At 37.9% G+C, this 23,234-nt stretch overlaps 1 protein-coding gene across 1 annotated transcript in view; it reads left to right on the forward strand.

Annotated features, from left to right (window-relative positions):
- Rp1 (RP1 axonemal microtubule associated) overlaps nt 1–23,234 on the forward strand; it is a 222,221-nt gene that overhangs the window by 136,349 nt on the left and 62,638 nt on the right. Inside the window, exons 15-16 of the mRNA XM_036179670.1 lie at nt 1,560–1,737; nt 10,699–10,830. Of these exons, the coding sequence (XP_036035563.1) occupies nt 1,560–1,737; nt 10,699–10,830 (310 nt within the window). The remainder of the gene's footprint in view (nt 1–1,559; nt 1,738–10,698; nt 10,831–23,234) is intronic.

The raw sequence follows: 23,234 nt of genomic DNA on the forward strand, positions 1-23,234 counted from the left end.
CCCATGATGTTTCTGTCATGATCTCTTTCACTGCATTCCCCCTCCCTCCCTGTTTCAGTTCAACCATCCCATTCCCTTACGTTCCCATCCCCTATCTCCTACCCTCCATCGACCACTGCTCATCCCCAGTTTACTCATGGAGATCTCATCTATTTCCTCTTTCCAGGGTTATCCATGTGTCTCTCTTTGGGTCTTCTGTGTTAGTTAGCTTCTCTGAAGTTGTGGGTTGTTGCCTGATTACCCTTGGCTTTATATCTAGTATCCACTTATGAGTAGGTACATACCATGTTTGTCTTTCTGAGTCTGGGTTACCTCACTCAGGATGATATTTTGAAGTTCTATCCATTTGCCTGCAAATTTCGTGATGCCATTGTTTTTCTCTGCTGAGTAGTACTCCACTGTGTATATGTACCACATTTTCTTAATGCATTCTTCAGTTGAAGGGCATCTAGGTTGTTTCCAGGTTCTGGCTATTATGAATAATGCTGCTATGAACATAGTTGAACATGTGTTCTTGTGGTACAATTGAGTATTCTTTGGGTATATGCCCAAGAGTGGTACAGCTAGGTCTTAAGGAAGATTGAATCCCAATTTTCTGAGAAACCACCATACTGATTTCCAAAGTGGCTGTACCAGTTTGCACTCCCACCAACAGTGGAGAAGTGTTCCCCTTGCTCCACACCCTCTCCAAGCTGTCTGTGGTGCTTTTGATCTTAGCCATTCTGATAGGTGTAAGATAATATCTCAGAGTCGTTTTGATTTGTATCTCCCTGATAATTAAGGATGCTGAGTAATTACTTAAATTTCTTTCAGCCATTTGAAACTCTTCCTTTGAGAATTCTCTGTTTAGCTCTATAGCTCATTTTGATAGTGTGTATTTACTTACCACGTACAACTACATTAGAACATATTTCTTCTTACATTTGAAAAGTTTACTACAAAACCAGTATGATGTGTCTTAAGGTCTTATATTTATAAGTTGTAGAAATATTTTCTCTCATGCTTGATCTCATGTTCTTTTGACAAACATGGCCATAGAAGTAACAGGCTGTAACAAATATCTTACACACACACACACACACACACACACACACACACACACATACACACACATTTGTGTGTTTGTATAGATGCATTCTGTGATTTTATAACAATGATAAATGGACTGATGATTCACTTATTAGAATGTATTCTTTTTTTTTTTTTTTTGTATGTGGAGCTGAGGATTGAACCCAGGGCCTTTATTTTCTAAAGGGATAATTTCACATTTTAATATTTTATGCTCATTTTTGTTGGTGAGCAGCTCTGAAGAGACCACCACACAGTAGCCTTTCCTTAGGTGAAGTTCATTTGTGACGTGGAGCCCTTTGTTCCTAGCCCTGTGCCCTCTCTGTGGCCATCATATTGTCTCTGTTTCTGGACCTTATGGAAAAAGTTTAAAAGGCTTTAGATTTATGCAGATGGCTTGAAAAAGAAGAAAAATATTCTTGACAATGAGTGGTTTGCAGTTCTTTCTAGTGTTTGCTCACATTTGTGAAATCATGTCATATTGATTTTAGGGCACTGGAGATACTGATTGTCATTTTAAAATCAAGAGGAATCTGCAAAATGCATCTATAAGTCTGGAATCTTTGAAGAGCCCAGGACTGTTTGTTGGACTTCAACCAGACGGACAGGCAAAACCAGTCATTTATACTAAAGATGAGAATGTTTGCTTCTACCCACGTGTCATCCAGTGTATGTTTACTTCAAATACTTTAAAGTTGTTTGACTTTATGATGGACTATGAAGAATGTCTAAAAATTTCATTGCAGTTTTAATGAGAAAATATCATTCTTAGACCTTTCTCCTTATAATAATACTAAAAGTGATATGAGAAATACAATGAAGTCTGCTCCCCACAAGTTTTCAAGTAACTAATATAAAGTACAGAGTTTTGACTATCTTGAAGTCCTTCATAACATTAAATTGTGTGTGTACATGTACATAGTTATAGCTTATGTACAGTTGATGGGAAACTAGCCAGCACAATTAACCCCTTGTCAACTTGACAATCAAACATCACTGTTAAGCTATAACCTTTCCTTTCTTGTTCATCCCCAAGATCACACATTAATATCAACATCATAATATAAAATGTATCAACTTTTAAGAGTACCACAGTCTTTAAAAATTAGAACATTCAAAAGTTCAAAGTCTTTCAAAATTCAATTTCTTTAAAACTTGAAAATCTATTTAAAAGCTCAACATCTCTCAACTGTGGGCTCCTCTTTCAAAGGAAAAAAAGTTAAATATTCTCTAATTCCAAGAGGGAAGCACCAGGGCACAGTCACAATTGGATCAAAGAAAAACGAAACTCCCATCAGTGTAAATAACTCATCATCCAATGCCTGGGATTCACTCTACATCTCCTGGGCTCTTCCAAAGGACCTGAGTCACTTCTCTGGCTTGGCTCTCTGCAGCACACATAGTTTATTTTCTAGGCTCAGGCTGGCTCCCCTCCATAGCTTCTGCTGTTGTTGGCAGTCATTCCACTGGCATATTAAAAATGTTGGGGTCTCTGTTGCAATTGGGCTGCACTTTCACTAATGGCCTCTCTTCCTGAACTTTGGTCCTGTCACAGAGTTCCAAACCTCAACCGCTCTCTATGACCCTCTTAAGCCTTCCAAGTCAGTACCACTTAGGTGACTCTTACACCACCAAGTTCTGTTGCCAGCATGAAGTACAACCTTGCCTGGCTCTGGATCGCAGCCTCAGTGTGAGGAAACTCTGAGGAAACACTTTCCAGAAGTTTTCCCCTCAGTGATGCTGGTCTCTTCTTGATAACTGCTGATTTCTTAGTTCCAGGTAACCAGCATAAATTGTCCCAGCAAAGAAAAGGTATCACTTTAGTGGTTCTGTTATCTTGTAATTAACAGCCCATTTTTTTCAGCCCCAAGTGACTAGAACCACACATTCTTAATTCAAAATATGCAAGAGCTCCAAGAGAGTCTTCAAGAGACTCATTTCCTTCAGAACTTCACAAAGCAGGTGTCTACCATCTGCATTCCTTTCAATAATATCCTTATCTTCCAGCCTCCCACCGAACAGCTCAGCAAACTTTGAAAACTCTGTGTGGCTTTTTTAGGCCAACATTTCAAAGTCCTTCCACAATCCTCCTGCAAACAACATGGTCAGTTCTATTACAGCAGTGCCCAATGATATCACTAGTAATTTCTGTCTTAATTAGGGTTACTGTTGCTATAATGAAACACCATGACCAAAAGCAGCTTGGGGAGGAGAGGGTTTATTCCACTCACAGTGCCTGATATGTTAATTCATCATCAGAAGCAGTTACAGCAAGAACTCAGACAGTGCAGGGACCTGGAGGCAGAAGCTGTTGTAGAGGCCCTGGAGGAATGCAGTTTATTGGCTTGTTCAGCCTGCTTGCTTGCTTGCTTTTTGTTTTTTGTTTTTGTTTTTCAAGACAGGGTTTCTCTGTGTAGCTTTTGGAGCCTGTCCTGGAACTCTCTAGCCCAGGCTGGCCTTGAACTCACAGAGATCCACTTGCCTCCCAAGTGCTGGGATTAAAGGCGTGTGCCACCACTGCCTGGCTCAGCCTGCTTTTTTTTTTTTTGAGCTGAGGATGGAACCCAGGGCCTTGCGCTTGCTAGGCAAGTGCTCTACCACTGAGCTAAATCCCCAACCCACTCAGCCTGCTTTTTTATGGAACCCTGGACCACCATCCCAGCCCATTTACAATGGGCTCTTCCTTCCCACCTCAATAACTACTTAAGAAAGTACTCTACAGACTCACCTGAATACAGCCAGATCTTGTAAAGGCATTTTCTCAATTGATGTTCCTTACTCTCCTCTCAGAAGTCTTTGCCTTGTATCATGACAGCATATCCATCTGACCTAGTTATTTATATTTATCTGCATTGACTCCAGTTAAACCTTTAGTTTCTGTGTTTAAGACCTTATAGATTGTTGGGCTAGTAAAATCGTCAGTGGCTCCCCACTCTGTTTCCCACAGGCTGTCACAGAGTGACACCCCCTATCAGTCTAATGGGTATGCAGTCTGCCTAGGGAACTCTGAAGGGCAGCAGATAACTTGAGAACACACAAAAGTTTGCAGGGTGGAGTAGATGAGTGAGGAAGAGCTAGTGGGAGGCAGTAAGCTTCTGGAAAAAAGAGGATGAAAGGGCACGTAATAAGGAAGAAGCAGGGAAGAAAAGATGAGGAAGAACAGATAATGATAATTATAAATAAATTTATAAAAATAAATAGAAGAGGAGATAGAAAGAAGGGATGCTCTGCAGATAAATGAGAGATACTAGGAGACCACACTTGTCAACTGATAGGCAGAAATCACTTTATAAACTCTCCAGTCTGTTCTGCTGTAGACCTTGGGCACTTTGCATTTCCTTCCCTGTTTATAAGGGCGACTTCTTGTTTTAGTAAGAGCAAAATAGAGAGACACTGCTTCAGAGGTCTCATCATAGCACTGAGCCATGAGCATCCTGATGTGTATGAAAGCATTGGTGCTTCCTTCCATGGAGTTCCCAGTACTGGTTTCTTATGCTTCTGAGGGGAAAGTCCCAGTGTTGAGGAAGTCGCATGTTCGCACTCACCGTGCAAACCTCCATGGCAAATCTGTTTCCCAGCGGGATGATGAAGAGTGTGACTGCAGCTGCAGCTGCTCATCCCAGAGGAGAAAAGACAGAGCTTGGTTCTTACGTGCAGCCTGCTCTCTGCTGAGCGGGAGCCACCGTGAGAACTCTGTGCGCTCAGATATTCATTCTCAGTCCACTTCACTTTTCTGAGAATTGCTGAGTGACCTGTCAGGCCAGGAAAGCAAAGGAGTGGGTACTCATTTGTAACTTATCCTGTCACTCCTTTGTTTTCCTGCTCTGGCATTAGCTGGCTTCTCTGAATACTGACACTTAAAGGCAGCACTTGACTCCATGCCATAGCATCTGCAGATGCAGCACAGTGCTTGGTCCAGAGCAGGTAAATTGGGTGTGTTTGCTGAATGAGAAAATGCTGTAACAGTCACCCAATGATGTATCATGCCTGGGTTTTATTTTTATGTGCTACTAGTATGTACCTAATTAAACATCTCAGATTCTGCTTTGTCATATGTACGTAAGAACAGTAATATTATACTATGGTAAGATATTTTTTTTGTTTGAATCCATGAACATTTGAAATTGCAAGTGTGTGTATTTTCAGTAAATGAATCCTATGAAAATATTTGTATTTGAGATGGGAGTATTGGTGATCTTCTTTTTGTCCTTCAAAAGGATCCTTCAAAAGTGATGCAGAAAATGCTTAAAAACTCTCTTAAATTGGAGTGGGAGATAGCTCACTGTCACAGTGTTCCTTTAATGTGCAAAGCCTTAGTTTTTTCCCAAAGTACCACAATAAAAATAATTATCTCCCAGAAAGCTCTCACAATGTTTTGTGGGGATAATAGAGTGTTTATTAAAACTTTTTTCAGTAATTACCCTAGTAATCTTTATAATTTTACAATAATATGAATCTTACAGAATCCGGACTATGTAAATATGGTTGATAGATTGACTCTTCTCCAAAGAAGAAGCAAAGAATACTAAAACTTTGAAACTATTGAGTCTTGAATTATATGTATTTCAACATAGTCCAAGTCAGCAACTTATTTTTACAACACAAGCTTATTCACACTATTTTTTGAAATTCAGAATAGAATATGCCCAATAAGGAGCCTGGGTAGAGAGGAGAGAGTGGTAGGAAGAGAACAGAGGTTGCAGACTCCTGTAAGACAAGGGCATTCTAATGGATGGGATCTGCCTCCAAATGGCAAGAACTTTGGGGGTGATGTTCTAGCATGTGGGCTGGGAGGGCAAAGCTGTCAATATCCAGATCCCAGATAGTCTCTTGGCAGCCTTGTCCCCACACAAGCTATTGAACCTCATGCCTCTCTTCTATAAAACGAAGACAAGAATGCCTTAAGGCAGTACTGTGTAAGAACCACGTGAATTAACATCTAAGGGTGTCTGACACTCCATGAGTTCTCTACAAGTGTTTGCTGTTATAGTCATTGAGGAAAATATTTCACAGTGTGTCTTTTATAAACAGTTGATAGATTTCTGGAAGGCATGATATAGTATTTCATCATGTCTTCTAATCATTTTGGGCAAATCACATTATTTCTCTGTAACTTGATTTCTTCATGTATAATTTGGTTAAGATTTAATTTAATTATTGAAAATAGAGAATGTATAATAAAACCATTTCCCACTATCACTTAGCTGTGATAGACAGTTTATATAACAAGACTTCTTCATCTTCTGTAGCTAGAGTTTTCCTGCCTGGCCCACAGTCAGGACAAATCTCTCTCACCCGCCAGGCCCATAGTTGCTCAGAACCAACCAAGTAAACACACAGAAACTTTTATTGCTTACAAACTGTATGGCCATGGCAGGCTTCTTGTTATCTACTTCTTCTATCTTAAATTAACCCATTTCTATTAATCTATACTTTGCCACGTGGCTTGTGGCTTACTGGTGTCTTTACATGTTGCTTCTCATGGCAGCGGCTTGCAGTGTCTCCCCGCCTCAGCCTTCCACTTCCCAGAATTCTCTTCTCTCTTGTCCCATCTATACTTCCTGCCTGGCTACTGGCCAAACAGCATTTATTTATATAGAGCGATATCCACAGCAATCTTCTTTCATGAATTTTACTCAGATCATATGAATCTCATATATAAAAGAAACTGAAAGTACTCAAATTTAGAGCATTTATTATGCTGAACTGGGCAGGAGGTTCTCTGTTATCCAGATAAATGGGTTCTTTGGGAATCTCATTCATTCCTATTACTCCAGGTAATACCAACACTTCCAAACCCAAATAATGAAACCTCCCTCTGTGTGGGGTTACAAGATCCTTAGAATTTGAACCTTTCTATGGTGATATATTGTGTACCCCAATATAGCTTACCTGGGGATGAGAGGAATGACCAGCCACTAAGTCAGACATCAAGGTTAGGCAGTGGTGGTACACACCTTTAATCCTATTACACCTTCAATCTGTCTGGATCTCTGGGAGTTCAAGGCCACACTGGGCAATATGAGAGACACAGAACCAGGTAGTGGTGACATACACCATTAATCCCAGGAGGTAATATGGCAGGACACAGAAAGGTATATAAGGGTGTGAGGAAACAGGAACTCGCTGTCTTGAGGCTGAGGATTTCCAAGAGGTAAGCTAGTAACTGGCTATTCTGTTTCTCTCCAGCTTTCACCCCAATATCTGGCTCTGAGTTTTTTTTTTATTATAAGACCTTTTAAGATTCGTGCTATAACTTTCATCAGCTTTTGTGTCCTACTCATATAGAATCCTGACAGTGTCCTACTCATAGAGAATTCTGAAGGCAGAGTAAACCCATTAAAGGTTTTAGGACACAGGCTTCATTCATGCACATAAATTTGCCCTTTCTTCTTCTAAGTCTGGCTAGGTAGTATGGTGTGAGCTACACTCCTTATAAAAAAAAGTCAATGGACACTAGCTCAATAACCTGAAAAGACATAGAACTAAACATATGGGTTAGATACTACATTTTTGTTACAGTAAGAACTTTTTATGTTCATCGAGCTCAGTCAGTGGGTAAAGGTGCTTTATGTACAAATCTGATGAACTGAGTAAAAAAGAGTAAAAACAACCAACTACAAGACAATACCACAAACTGTCCTTTCACTCCACATGTGTGCCATGATGTGTGTATGCCCATATACACACCCATCATACACACACACTGATCAACAACAACAACAATAGTTCAGAAAAAGGATTTCGGGTTGAAGTCTTTGAGGGTCTTTGTGACATTCACAGCCAGCAAAGTGGTGAGTCACAGGAGGCAAGAAGGAAGTTCAGCTCAACATGACTCTGCAGCTGATGTACGTTCAAACTTTGGGAGTCTTACCTCAAGTAGATTATTTTAGTAATATTTAAGCATAGCATGGTTTGGTGAAAACCATTCTGATGATGGTTACTTCAGGCCTGTATACACAACAAAGCATAAATAAATCTCAACAAGAAAGTAAGCTAAAAACAGATCAGATGTGACATCAAAACTCTTTGTAAAGTCCAAAAGATAGGTTCTATAGTTGCACTGAGAAAAATGAATTTAAGGTAAGAGTCTAGGAGAAGATCCAGTACCAGAAAATTTCAGCCACACAGATAGCAAAGAGGTCACCAGGCTAGAAAGCATGTCTGCTCCAGTCCTGTAGGTAGGAGAATAGGTTTTGGGCTCCTTCTCTTGAAGAAACAACTCTGTGTGTTTAACATTCCAGGTTCCCTTAGTGCATGGCTGTAAGCACAAAGGCCTCCATGCCCCTACTAAGTCTTATAGACATTTGTTGTAAAATGTTTTTAGAAAGTTCATTTTTGCTTGATTTTTGAAAAAAAATCTAAAAATAAAAGTACATATAAAATCTAAGTGCAATAATAGCCAATTCATCAGATTCTAATTATGTGTATAGTAATCTCACTTATAAAATGTGACAGAAATTCATCATTGTAGTTGTTTGTTTTTAAATTTTTTTTTTAAAATATAACAAAATATTTTTACTAATTGACTTTGTAGAGTCTGGTTGAGTCTTGACATAATTGACATTGTGCATATAATGATACCATCAGATGTGAATAGTTTTCTATAAGGAAAATTACAGTTCTTTTATTATCATTACAATTATCGTTTTACATTGCTGCTAATAAATTTTCACATTTAACTTTTGATTTTTTTAAATTTTAGTTTTTAAATTTAAATTTAAGTTAATTAACTTTTTGAGACAGTGTCTGATGTATCCAGGCTATTCTCAAACTCACTATATCCCCAAATAACCAAGGATGACCTTTGAACTACTGGTCTTCCCATCTCCTCTTTCCAAGTGCTAGGATTGGACACATATACCACAATGCTCAGCTTTATGGGGTACTAGTTCTCAAACCTAGAGCTTTGTGTGTGGGAGGAAAGCACTCTACCATTTGAGATATAGCCATAGCCCCGCACATTCCTTTGGCAATTGTGAACTAGATAAGAGAACACATAGGTAGTGTAGGCTCTAATCCAGAGTGTTATCAGAGGGCTACTTTGGTACCTGGAGTGTGAACCACCTTCTGTGAGTCACCTGCTCCCTCTGCATAGAGAAACAGGAGTTTCCTTGCTCTTGCATTTACAGAAAACATATTTTCCATAGAAAAAGATGTCATCAACCCGTTGGGGAGTCCCAGGTGGGACCTTGAGAAATTGTTACAAGGAAGGTACAGAGACTGGAGACATTATTATTTCACAGTCATATCTGTGCTGATCCTGTATGCAGCCCCTTCTGTGTTTGTCTCTGCCCTGGGATGTTAGTTTCTTCAATATATCCCTGATATCTTCTGCATAGGTCTTGTGAAGCACTCTCCATATGTATGAGAGATCATGGTTTTAGTGTGCCCCCCCTCTTGGCTGTAACCCCATAAATACCAAAGCCATGTCTTTTGCACTTCCTTTTTTCTAATATTATGTGTTACAGTAACTGGAAGATTGGTTCATATTCCCTCAAAATTCCAGATATTTATTTTGTTCATAGGCAAATGGACCCTAAGTTATGTTTAGCAGTTTTTACCCAGTGAACATGTAGAAGTCTAGTCAACTTTCCTTTTTATTTTGAATTCCTTTATTGTCGTCCATCTCCAATGCTTAAAGACTACGGTATAAATAGACATAATGGGAAAACCAATGCTTCATAGGATTTGGTGTTGAAAAATCTCATTATCCTGGAATTACACCTTATAACCCTTGCAGGATATAACTAAGGCACAATGTCCCAGGCAGTTCTTCAGACACCAGTATACCGATGTCTGTGCATCATTCATGTCATTAAGTATCACTCACTCCACACCTAGGAGGTTTTCTTCTGTCTAATTTTATGAGTCATCTAAGTTTTTGAGTGAAGTTGTGGTGTTACTGTTTATAATCTTACATAGACATATATATAAATGTTGCAATGCACTCTCTAAAACTTGACATCCATAGGCCAAATGACTGTCATTTAAGAGTTATCACCTTTCTTATGCTTGATCCTAAAGAACAAACACAACTTAATTTTGAAATTCTAAACACAAGTAACACTTTTGAATAGACAGCTTAACTAGACATTGTTCAGTGAAGCTGGAGTTGTATATTTTTGAAGCAGCCTCCCAAACTACTTGCTTTTTGATAGATGACAGAAAAGTAGCTAGTTTCTTTTTCATTCATAGATATGTATATATTTCTCGGGTTAGATATTCTAAGAAGATTGCATGAAGTTCTGTTTGAATGATGCTTTGCCTAGTTTTTTTCTCTGAGGAAGGCAAAACAGCAGAATACTCAAGTAGCTCCCATTTAGAATCTGTAAGGAAAATATCTTGAATAAGTCATTTGATTCGTATTGAGATGTTAAGCTGTTGCTTGTTGCTTGGAATACAGGCACAGTGAACAGGTTTTATAGGAATGCCATTTATGCACAGCCTGCTGGTAAGAATGAAAAGTCATTTCTGGGAACTGTGTGATAGGAGTGAAATGAGCTTAGCAGGCAAATGCAAACAATGGGAAAACTTAGACTTGGGGCTGAGCATATGGTGAACATTCTGAGAAGAAATCAGGATTTTGAAAGGATAGTGTCTTTCAATTTTTAAATATCTTAATTCCAGTTGGCAGAGAAAACCCAATGGGAATGTCTGCAACACCCAGCCAAGGAGAAGACAAGATCCATCTGTCAAAACACCAGAAAGAAACACCATTAGAATCCAAGGCCAGACATCCCTCACCGTTGTCCTCAAAAAGTAAGCATCAGTCTTTTCCTCCTCTTTTGGTTTGTTTCTCTACTTTGCTTCTTCCCTGTAGTTGCTTTAGGAAGAATATTATATTATTTAACACAATCAAAACAATTTTCAATTCTACAATTGTAAAATTAGATGAATTGTGTGGACCATGAACAAAGTACTCCAAATCCTAAAGTTTTGGATTTCTCTTTCCTATATTTGTTTGACTATTTTCTTTCTCAAATAGATTCTTACTAGTAGTTATAGTGCAGAGCATCTACCAAGTTCTGTGCTTTGTGGTGTAACCATCAATGAGTAGAAGGGAGCAGTGTAATACTCCTGCTGTCTTGCCAGAACTTGTGGTCCTCAGCTGGAAGACTGGAAGGAAAGTTTTGCTGCCACACCAGACTTTGAGTCATTTTTTTTTTCTTTCTTTTTTTTCAAGACAGTCTCTGTATGGCTTTTCACCTTCCCTGGAACTCACTCTGTAGCCCAGGCAGTCCTTGAACTCACAAGATCTGCCTGCTTCTGCCTCCTGAGTGCTGGGATTAAAGGCATGTGCCAACACCACCCGGCTTCTTTCTTTGTTCAACAAGCCCATTTTTATATATTACTAGGATGTTACTTTTAAGAAAATGGTTTTTAAAAATTAATTATTGGCTGAACTATTATTTCTTTCAAATGGCAATTGATAAAAATGACCTCCTTGGCAAGATATGCCTACTAGTGCGTGACACTATGACAGTGGCCAAATCCTTTGTAATTGGATTTGATGCCCATTCTACAGAAGAAAACTGATGCCTTGTACTGTAAACCTGCCCACCAGTCTGTAGCTGGAGAGGTCTTAGGCCCCAAGACAGAACTCTCTGTTGTGCTGAATGAACATGATATCAAATTGGTGTCTCTCAAACATCATAAGATAAACTTTTTTTTCCCTGCAGACTGGGGCAGTTAAGGCAGAGATCATGGGTAGTCAAATTGTGGAGAATAAGTGATTGTAGGGTATTTCGCTTGAAACAAGTCATGTACATCACCCCCAGCAAGGCTCAGGGAACATTATGAACATGGGATGGAATGAATTTAAGAGCAAGAGAATGGAGAAGAGTGCCACAAAGCTTTCTGGGCATGACATGCTCATTGTATTGTGAACTCACTAAAGCCATGTTTACCTGTGTAAGATCTATGGAAGACCAGACTTGTTACTATTTTCTGATGCATGAATGAGGGCCTCTTCAGGTACTCATTCACGGTTTGACTATGGGTGGGTAGTGGGTTCTGAGGGAATGATTTTCTTAAGTGGGATAGCCACTGATTAGTTACCTACATTCCAGGAGGTAACTCCCACACCCACCTCACACCCAATATGTTCATGCGGGCAGCCTCAAACTTGATGATAACTAACTAACTAACTAACTAACTAACTAACTAACTAACTAAGAGAGAGAAGGAAAGAAGGAAGGGAGGGAGGGAGAGAGGGAGAGAGTGGGGAGGGAAGGGAGGGACAGACATTAAAGCAGGAGGAGGCTTGTTGGAAAGAAGGTTTTCAGAGAAAGAGTGGGTAAGAGAATGTAATGGGGGTTAAATGCCTCAAAACCAACAAATACACATATGAAATTGTCAAAGAATAAATGAAAAGTCTCTCTGATATGCCTGTGTCACTATAATACTAGCCATAGGTAAATCACTACTGTGACTTTTGCTGTAATGGACTAGTCCTGGGCTGAATTTCCACATAGCATAGATTCATGGAGCAGTGTGAAGAATTACTCACATGAGAAATGTGCTCTGTTAAAATTTCTCATAGAAGAATTCAATTTGTGTCAGGAAGTAAAGGCTTATAAGTAAGAGTTGGCTACCTCAAGCAAAATGTGACATGGTTCAAAATAGCATGCTAGCTGAAATCTTCAGATATAGACATTATTTTTTGTGAGTGAAAAAAATAGAGAAAACTTTTATATTTCCTATAAAATTGCTCTTGTAAAACATTTTAAAATGTTGCCATTGTTAAAATTTTGAATGGTAGGAACTATAGAATTTTTGAATGAAGCAAATGAAATATATTAGTTATCTTTGCATTACTATGACTAAGTACCACAGGCAATTGCCTTAAAAGAGAAAAGTTTTATTTAGCTCTAAGTTTTGGACTACAAAGTCTATATAGTAGTATAAAACAGGAATTCTTTTTTACAGCATCATCTCATAGGACAAAGGTGGAAATGAATTTTGAAAACAAGAGATTATATTTAAAACTGGAATAGAGATTGGAAAGAAAGGGAGAGAGGGAAAAGGGAATAAAGACGAGGAAGAGGGGGGAGTCAGGGAGGGAGAGGGAAATTCCAGAATCTTCAGTAAGGATATGTCCTATAAGATATAAGGACTTCCTATAAGACATATCACCTAGCAACATCATCACCCTGGTGACAAAGATCAGTCTGTGGACCTTTAGCAGACACCTGTCTTCATTCAACATAACACTAAATGACTTGGGCAAGATGAAAGAACTAATCCTTATGATAATTCAGATGTTCACCCTATTCTTTTGCTTAGTCACTATATGCACACACATACCCTGTGCCTAACCAATTAGCAAAATAAAGTGTCTTAGGGCTTCTATGCTGTGAAGAAACATCATGACCAAAGCAACCTGGGGAGGAAAGGATTTATTCACTCTCAGCTCAACATAACAGTTCATTATCAAAAGCAGTGAGGGCAGGGACTCAAGCAGGACAGGAACCTGGAGGCAGGAGCTGATGCAGAGGCCATGGAGGGTTGGGTGCTGCATACTGGCTTACTCCCCATGGCTTTCTCACCCTGCTTTTTTTATAGAACCAAGACCATCAACTCAGGGATGGGACCACCCACAAGGAACTGGGTCCTCCCCTATCAATCACTAATTAATAAAATGTCCCACATGGTTGCCCATAGCCCTATCTTATGGAGGCATTTTCCTTTTTTTATGATTTCATGTTTATGAACTTTTATTACAACAGAATAGTAACAAATAAACATGAGCTTAGCAAAGAGGTAACCACCCATCCCCACTTCAACCCACATGTCCAGAAGTCAAGGCAGATTCTTAAAGGAGTCTAAATATAGACATTGCTGAACAAAACCAGGGTTGGTCATGGAGCCCATGCTTTCAGAGTTAAATGATGGGAGTAAGAGACAGAAAAGGAGAAGGAGCCTGGCATAGGGACAGGATACTTAGAAGGTGTAACAGAAACATGCTAAAGTTTTCACTAATGCTACTTAGAGAAGACATGAACATGTCAGAGACAGATGAACTGACAATCTCCCAGGGAGACATCTTCTTAACTGGGGCTTCCTCCTTCCTGATGACTCTAATGTGTCAAGTTGGCCTAAAACTAGCCAATACATAAGAGAATACAGTGAGGAGGGAAACAAACTTGGCCAGAGCAGTCTCAAAATTTATTAATGAATAAGTGGGTTGGATCAACATTAAAGCCTACAAAAATGAAAACTACAGACTGATAGTGGGCATTCTATGTATAAAATAAACAGTGAGTCCTGAATTTAGTGTAAAGTCTTGTAAATTCTTTGTTAGTAATTAATGACAATGTGGCAGTGGAGGCTAAAAACAAGAGGGAGGAGGCTGAGCTCAAATTATATACAGGCTGCTGACATGCCACAGACAGCAGACACAGAAGCATCTCCTATGACATGGTGCAAGGAATGTATGCATGGTGTGCTTGAACTTGGCCATTTTAGGCTGCAGCAGGAATGGATTTAAGAGATATATGATTTTGGGTGAAAAATGCATTGAGTGTTCCTATGTTTTTACCACCCAGCCCCCACCAGATAGTTCTACTACCATGCATTGCTTCTTTCAAGAAATACTTTCATTTTGGTTGACAATTTAGAAGTCACACTACATACATTTTGATGGAAATAATACGAAAACATAAAAATTTAGTTAAATTTACATGAAAATATACATTAAAGTCCTTTGGAAAACCTTTTGTTGCCTTTAAAGACATTTAAAAGCAAATTGAAGATTATGTTTATCTATCCAGTCTTTCAGTATTTATAGACAAAAAACTTTTCTTTATTCAAAATGCTAAGTTATCAAGAAAGATAAAAACTTTTCTCACTTATACCAGGGAGGCAAGAGAATTAGAAGTTGATAACAGCATGGTATAATAAACAGTATGCTGCCAAAAGCATAGTGTAATAAACACTGCACTACCAACAGCATAGTGTAATAAACACTGCATTGCATACAACTTGGTACAGTAAACACTGCACTGCAAACAACTTGGTATAGTAAACACTGCACTGCAAACAACTTGGTATAGTAAACACTGCACTGCAAACAACTTGGTATAGTAAACACTGCACTGCAAACAACTTGGTGTAATAAACACTGCACTGCAAACAACTTGGTATAGTAAACACTGCACTGCAAACAACTTGGTATAGTCAACACTGCACTGCAAACAACTTGGTATAGTCAACACTGCACTGCAAACAACTTGGTATAGTCAACACTGCACTGCAAACAACTTGGTATAGTCAACACTGCACTGCAAACAACTTGGTATAGTCAACACTGCACTGCAATAGCAGGTAGATCTCTGCCATTACTAGAGCAGAGTTTTACTTTACATCAAGATGAATTCTAATCAGTTTTCCTATAAGAGAGGATGTCAGGCAGAAATCTCATTTTTTTAAAAGTAGATATATTTTTTTATATAAATCTCAAACTTACATAAAAATAGAGACAGTATAAAACATTCTTCGTGTACCCATTACCTGGTTTAAATTTCTACCATAAGCTGATCTTGCTTGATGGCCCTTCACAGTATCTTATATCATCTCAACTGGGTCATTTTAAGCAAATCTAAGGCACCAAATCATTTTATTTATAAATACTTTAGAAACTCATATTCTTAAAAAATTATATTGTGAGAGAATATACACTACTTCTGCTTAGTTTTAAGTTTGGAAATACTACATCTAACACAATCAGACAAAATATAGACAAGGAAGACATGATGTAAGCTCTGAACAGAACCTTCTTAGATTCTTACAAATGAGGGGAACAGGGCCAAGAGAGGGCAATATGTTCGAGGTTTCCCCTGCAGTCATGGAGTCAGTACCTGGCTTCTGGTGCTGACAGGGCAGAAAGACAGCCACACTGCCAATTTTCTGTCTGCTGTAAATGCTCAGAGGTGCTGTGAGTTGTCTGCTGAAGCAAAGCCATTGCATCACTTTTATCATTTAAGATTTGAATTAAATATTTTTGAGATTATTATACCATTTCTCCCTTCCCTTCCCTCCTTCAAAAGCTTCCCATATGCCCTCCCTGTTCTTCAAATTTGCATACTCCTTTTTCATTGTTATTGACATCATATATATTTATAATATAATTATTAAATAAACAATATATTATATATAATTATAATAATGCAACCTGCTCAGTTCATATAATTCTACTTGTATGTATGTTTTTAGGGCTGACCACTTGGCATTGTGTTATTCTTCAAGTGCAGATAGGTACCAGTGCCCAAATGTTAAAACTCAGAGAGAAATATGGGTGAAAAACATGGATTCAATTTTCTACTTGAAAAATTAAAGCTTTTTTCAAATCAGTAGTCCACAAATTAAATTTATTCCAAAAAAGTAAAATACATAAAGCACAAAGCAAAATATTAAAAACATCTACATAGGTTATATTGAGTTCACAGTTTTATAATGTGCTCTCCAGTTAATAGGAAGTAACAAAAATTATAAGCATTTTAATAGTATTAAATATTCTTTTGTGAATCAACTTAATTGCTATAAGCAATACAGGCAATCGATAGCACAAAACATATATACTAGGTATTCTACTAACTTACAACGAGCACTCATCTGTACTGCATGTCTGAATATACACACACACATACATACACATTAAGAATACTGTATAGAAGTGGGAATTCTGGGTGATAGGCTGCATTCCTTTTTCTTTTTGTTATAGCCATAGTGTTGCTTACCATATTAAAAAAATTCCTCTCAGCATTGGGAATGAAATATGTTTACTATTTCATGTTTATACTAGTTAGTGTAGTTAGTGTAGTAAACAGCATGAATAGTTGACATAAGTCTTCATTACTTGGAAGAATCTTTGATTGAAGAAGTTTATATGAATAATGTACAAATAATACATTCATTTTAAATTATTTATTATTGTGGTGGTTTGAATAGACACCCATAGACTCATATGTTTGAATGCTTGGCCCATAGGGAGTGGTGCTATTAGGAGGTGTTGCCTTGTTGCAAGAATTGTGAAGGTGGGCTTTGAAGTCAAGCTACACCCAGTGTGAACATAGTTGCTTCTGCTGCCTGCAGATCAAAATGTAGAACTCTCAGTTCCTTCTCCAACAATGTGTCTCCCTGCATGTCACCATGAAGACAATGGGCTAAAACCCTGAAAATGTAAGCCAGTCCAAATTAAATGTTTTCTTCTGTAAGATTTTTGAGGTAATGGTGTCTCTTTACAGCAATAGAAATCTTAACTAAGATGGAAGTTGGTACCAGATATTGCTGTGATAGGCCTGATCATGCTTTTGTTTGGTGTCACTTGGACTTTTGGAGTTTGAGTTATGAAAGCAATGGAATGCTTTAAGTGCTGCTTAGTGGACCATATTAGTAGGAACATGAAAGGGGCCCTGCTTAAATGGTTTCAGATGAGAATTTTCATATGTTGCCTAGAGATTGTTCTTCTGATGTTTTGGTGAAGAATGTGGCTACCATTTGCCCTTGTTGAAAGAATCTGACTGAGGCTAAAATGAAGAGATTTCAATGAATTCTGTTGGTGGAGGAAATATAAAAACAGCCTAGTATTGACTCTGTTATGTGGTTATTGATCTTATACAGGTCAATAATTAAAAAGAGCAAACTGATAAAGGAAAAATACAAAATACACAATTTGAGGAGAAAAGGAGCACCAGGAAGTAGAATGAAACTAAGTCCTGTGTTCAAGGAGACAAACAGATTAAGAAATAGAATAAAGGGAGTGGTGATCTCAGGACAAGCCCCCACCCAGGTGAGCCTCCAACTTGTGAAAAGGAATTAGGGAACAGCTTAGGTCCAGGCATAGTGGTGCATGCCTTTAATCTCAGTACTCAGAAGCCAGAGTTTGGAAGATCTCTGAGTTTGAACCAGCATGGTCTGCAGATCAAGTTTCAGGACAGCCAAGCTTGGGCAGTGAAGGAAATCATGGAAAACAGAAAGCAGGTGAAGATGTAATTGAATGAGGAGTCCAGCCTCAGCAAACAGCAGAACTTGGCAGCTTTGGACATGTGGCTCTGAATTTAGAGTTGTGGATAGAAGAAAGGAGTTTTGGAATCTTCCTTGGTGACCAAAGAAAGCTGCTAATGCCAGGTATGTGTCAGATGTCCCTTCATGGAGGCCCAGAGAGGTCATTGCTGTGAAGTTGTGAAGTAAAGCCTGAATTGCCTTGATGATGCCAAGATGTTGGAAATGCTAGAGCTGTGGGATATCTGTTGAGGAGCTGCTAACAGGGAATAGACCCAGCTCAAGAGAAGAAAATGTGTTGAAGTCAACAAAGCTGAAAGTAGTTGGAGATCTGAATAGTGCCTTGAAATCAGACATAGAGATATAGAGTTTGGAGTTTACCTGGCTGGTTTTTGGTCTTGCTTTGTTCCAGTATTTTCTTTCTATGCTCTCTCTCCTCCAATTTGAAATGGTAATGTATACCCTATGTTATTATAAGTTGGAGATATGTTTTTTTTTTACTTTTGATTTTATAGGAGATTACAATTAAGAGAGTGCATGAATCTCAGAAGAGGCTTTGAACTTTGGGTTTTTAAACATTGTTAAGACTGTGATAGACTATGAGGACTTTTGAAGTTGTATTAAGCACATTTTGCATTATGTGATGACTATAAGCCTATGGAAGCCAGGGAGTGGAATGTGGTGCTTTGAGTAAGTATGGCCCCCATAGTCTCATGTGTTTGAATGCTTGGCCCATAGGGATTGGCACTATTAGGAGGTGTGGCCTTGTAGGAGTAGGTGTGGCCTTGTTGGAGGAAATATAGGGGTGGGCTTTGAGGTCTCCTATGCTTAAACTATGCCCAGTGTGGACACAGTTGTTTCTGCTGCTTGCAGATCAAGATGTAGAACTCTCAGCTCCTTCTCCAGCATCATGTCTGTTGCATGCTACCATGAAGATAAAGGACGAAACCTCTGAAACTCTAAGCCAGCCCCAATTAAATGTTTTTCTTTATAAGAATTGCTGTAGTCGTGGTGTCTCTTCACAGCAATTGAGACCCTAAGACAATTATTTTTATATAAATTTGTTTCACAAAACACATTTTGATCATTTCTTTCCACTCTTCCAACTCCTTCCCAAATTTCTCTGCCACCCTACCCAACTTCAAGTTCTTTTTTCTCTCTCTCCTAAAAACAAAACAAAGCAGAATCAGGAAAAAACAACAATGCAAAATGCAAAAATGAAACAAAACAGAAAAATTAAAATAAATAAAGAGAAAATAAAACAAAATCCCACAAAAATAACATGGAGTCATTTTGTGTTGGCCAACTACTCCTAGTCATCAGGTTTGCCCCTGAGTATGGTTGATATTTCTAGGACACTGCATTGGAGAAAACAGATTTTCTCCATTTCCCATATGGTATCTATTGCAGATAGCTCCTTGGTTAGAGATGGAACTCTGTTCACTTTCCCTTTTCAGTGCTGGTATTTTATCTAATTGGAACATATGCAGATCTTACATGTGCTGTCATTGTCTTTGTGAGTTTACATGTGTATCAGTTGGCTTGTATCTGGAAATGCTGTCTCCTTGGCGTCATCCATCAGCTTTGGCTCTCTAATTTTTCTGCCTTCTTCTGCATAGATATCTGAGGCTTGAGGGGAAAGGTGTGACAAAGACACCCTTTTTAGGGCTGGGTGCTCCAAAATATCTCACTATCTCTGCATTGTCCATGTGTGGATCTCTGTGTTATCATCTACTGCAAGAAGAAGCCTCTCTGATGAGGGTTGAGCAATGCTTTGCTCTATGGCTATAGCAGTATGTTATTATGAATCATTTTATTTCTACATCCCTTTAGCAGAATAATAATAATAGGTTTGGCCTTTGACCCATCTAGTCTCAATTTCTTGGCCACTTTAGTAGTATCATGTATTGTTTCCATTTAATGGAGTGGTCCACAAATCTAACCAAAAACTGGTTTCTTATTCCAATGATAGTTGTGACACTATTGCGCCATTATGTCTTGCCAATTTTAGTTGCCTGGTTTTTAGCTGGGTAAAATTGATGATTTCTTTTCTCCTCCAGCAGCATGCAAAGTATCCTCTAGCACCATGAATTATATTCAGTAGGAATGAATCTTCTAGTTGGGTACCAGCTTGATTTTTATTTGTTTAATGATATAAATAAGTTGTATATTCAGCAATAGAGTCTTACCAATAGGTTGTAAAGAGTGCCCAATAGTCTTGGCAATAACTTGGGATGGTTAGGGTTTTTATTGAGTCCCTTTGTGCATTGCCTCAACAGTTTTTACTTTATTCCTGACATTGGAGGTTTTACTTGATGGAATAACATGTCCACTGGGCCATTGTCTCCCCATTATAAGCAGTTCCATTAAAATTCCTTTCATACATGTATATGCTGTAAGGTTTCCATACAGCTTTTCAAAAGCTCTTTAGCTGTAGTTGTTATTCCCCACTTTCTTTCCTCTACCCTGCCCTCCCATTCTCCTCCCACTTTAATCCACTTTGGTTTCCTCTTTACCTTGCTATGACACTATATTCCACTTTCTTTTCCTTGGAAGTTCACTCCTTCCCCACTATTCATTACTAGATACCTAAACTCTGTGGTTAAAAATCTAACATCCACATATAAAAGAAAATATTAAATATTTGTGTTGTGGGGTCTGGGCTATCTCATTCAGGATTATTGTTTCTGGCACCATTGATGTACCTGCAAGTTTCATGATTTCAATTCTTCTTAACAGATGGAAAATATTCCATTGTGTAAATGTATTACATTTTCATTGTCTAGTAATCAGTTTATAGACATCTATGTTATTTCTAATTTCCAGCTATTATAAATGGAGCAGAAATGAACATAGATAAGCAAGTATCTCTATAGAAATATACAAAGTCCTTTGGGTATATTCCCTACAGTGGCATATCTGGATCTTCTAGTACATCACTTCAGCTTTTTGAGGCACCTGCACACTGAAACATAGTGGTTGTACAAGTTTGCATTCTGACTAGTAATGAACAAGTGTCCCTCTTTCACTGCATATTTTCCAAAATCTGCTATCACTATTTTTTCTAATTGATACTTGCCATTCTTCTGACTGGGTAAACTAAATCACAAAATAATTCTGATTTGCATTTTTGAAGGCTAAGGATATTAAACAATTTTTAAGTGTTTCTTAGCTATTTGCATTTCATCTTTTGAGAACTTTCTGTTATATCTATACCCCATTTTTTTTTTCAAGACAGGGTTTCTCTGTAGCTTTGCGCCTTTCCTGGAACTCACTCTGCAGACCAGGCTGGCCTCGAACTCACAAAGATCCACCTGGCTCTGCCTCCTGAGTGCTGGGATTAAAGGTGTGTGCCACCACTGCCTGGCCTATACCCCATTTTTTAATTGGGCAATTTTTTTCTTGATGTCCAGTGTTTTGTTTAGTTCCTTATATATTCCAGATACTAACTTTCTACTAAATATGTATAGGCTGCTGTTTTTCTCAATGATGGTGTCCTTTGCTATACAGAAGTAGTTCTGGAATGAAGAAGCAAAGCCAAGTTAAACATGATGGATAATATTTTTGATACGTTTTGAATTTTCCCTGCAAGTATTTTATTGAGAATTAATGTGTTTGTGTTTACAAGAGATATTTGTCTGTAATTAACTTTTCTCCTTCCCTTCCCTCCCTTCCCTCTTATATTTCTTTCTTTTTGGTTAGGTCTGTGTATTTTGGTTTTAGGATAATAGTGGTTTCATAAAAAGAATTAGGAAATGCTCATTCAGTTTCTACTTTGTGAAGTAATTCAAAGAGCATTGTTTAGAGTTATACCATTCTCTTGGTAGGTTTTCCCTTTAATGAATGGTTTTCTCTTCTGATTAATTTTTTGAAGTTTATTTGTCAGTTTTTAAAATCTTTATAATATTAATTTCAGTTTAACTACTTTCTATGAATATATGATTTATAGATGTTGCTTATATAAATATTTCCCTTAAACTGTGAATCTTCATGCCATGCTTTCTTGACTCCCATGAGAACCTTAACCTTTTTGAGGAGTGGAGAAAAGAGGTGAGGGAAGGGAACAGGAAGAGAGAACGGAGAAGAAATAGTGGTTGGTATTAAAATAAAATAAAAAATTAATAAAAACCTGTGAATCTTCAAAACTCTCCTCATGAAATGGGAACAATGTAGAATGATGACATCCCTTAAATGTTAGTTGAAAGTGTGTACATAGTGCTTCTACTTTAAGGACCATTTCAAATATCTTCATTCCATTCCTTCTGTATATTGTGATCTTTAGATTAATTTATATATCATATATTTTGAGCATAAAATATGTTTTTAATGTTCTGAGTAGAGAGGCCAACTTTTCCCTTGATCCTGGCTGGTTTTTGGTGGTGTTTCGTGTGTCAGTCCACACTGTAGCCCATTGGACGGCTTTTCATGTTCTGATCTGCTTGTTAGCTGTCTCTGGGGCTTTTGCTCCGTCCTTCATTTAAGTTCTCTATCTTAAATTGAAAAATGATGACTTTGTGATTACTCAAGACTTTAATATTAACTTAACAAATTTTATTTTCATTTCAAGATAACTAGGGACAGTATTCTTTAGTTCATTATATTTTCCAGATAGTAATGCTTTTGTTGAAGTTAACGTTGAAATTGAATCATTTTTGTGATGGTGTGCTATCAAATGATAAAGGTCATTTGTTTTCAATAGTTTCTTTACATTTTATTATAGAAAACTTTACTCAATCACTATCTTTAAATAATAGGTTTAAAAAAGTTTGTACACCCTCCACTGCCAAATTTCTGTTAGTGTCCCGCCTTCAGCTGACTTTTTATTCATCTACATGTGAACTATTAAAACCAGCTTGTTTGTTACCAGTATCATCAGTTGTTTTTTCTTTCTGACTTTCAGAAGACCAGCAGTACAACAGTAGCCAAGAGTTTTTGTTTTGTTTAAATCAGTCTGGTTGCAGTGTAATCAAAGTGCTCAGTAATACTTAGGAAAAACAGATTTGAATCATGCAAATCCCTTTTAGGTTTTATTCAGTGAGACTTTCCTGATGACTAGTGCTTTATTTAGCATCATTATCTTCAAATATTAGCCCATCTCTAGGCATTTTGAAACCTTTTGTCAAGAAAGCAAACCTTTTTATGGTTCTCAGATGGAGAAATTT

The sequence above is a fragment of the Onychomys torridus genome, chromosome 2, assembly GCF_903995425.1.
Source record: "Onychomys torridus chromosome 2, mOncTor1.1, whole genome shotgun sequence".
NCBI classification, from domain to species: domain Eukaryota; kingdom Metazoa; phylum Chordata; class Mammalia; order Rodentia; family Cricetidae; genus Onychomys; species Onychomys torridus.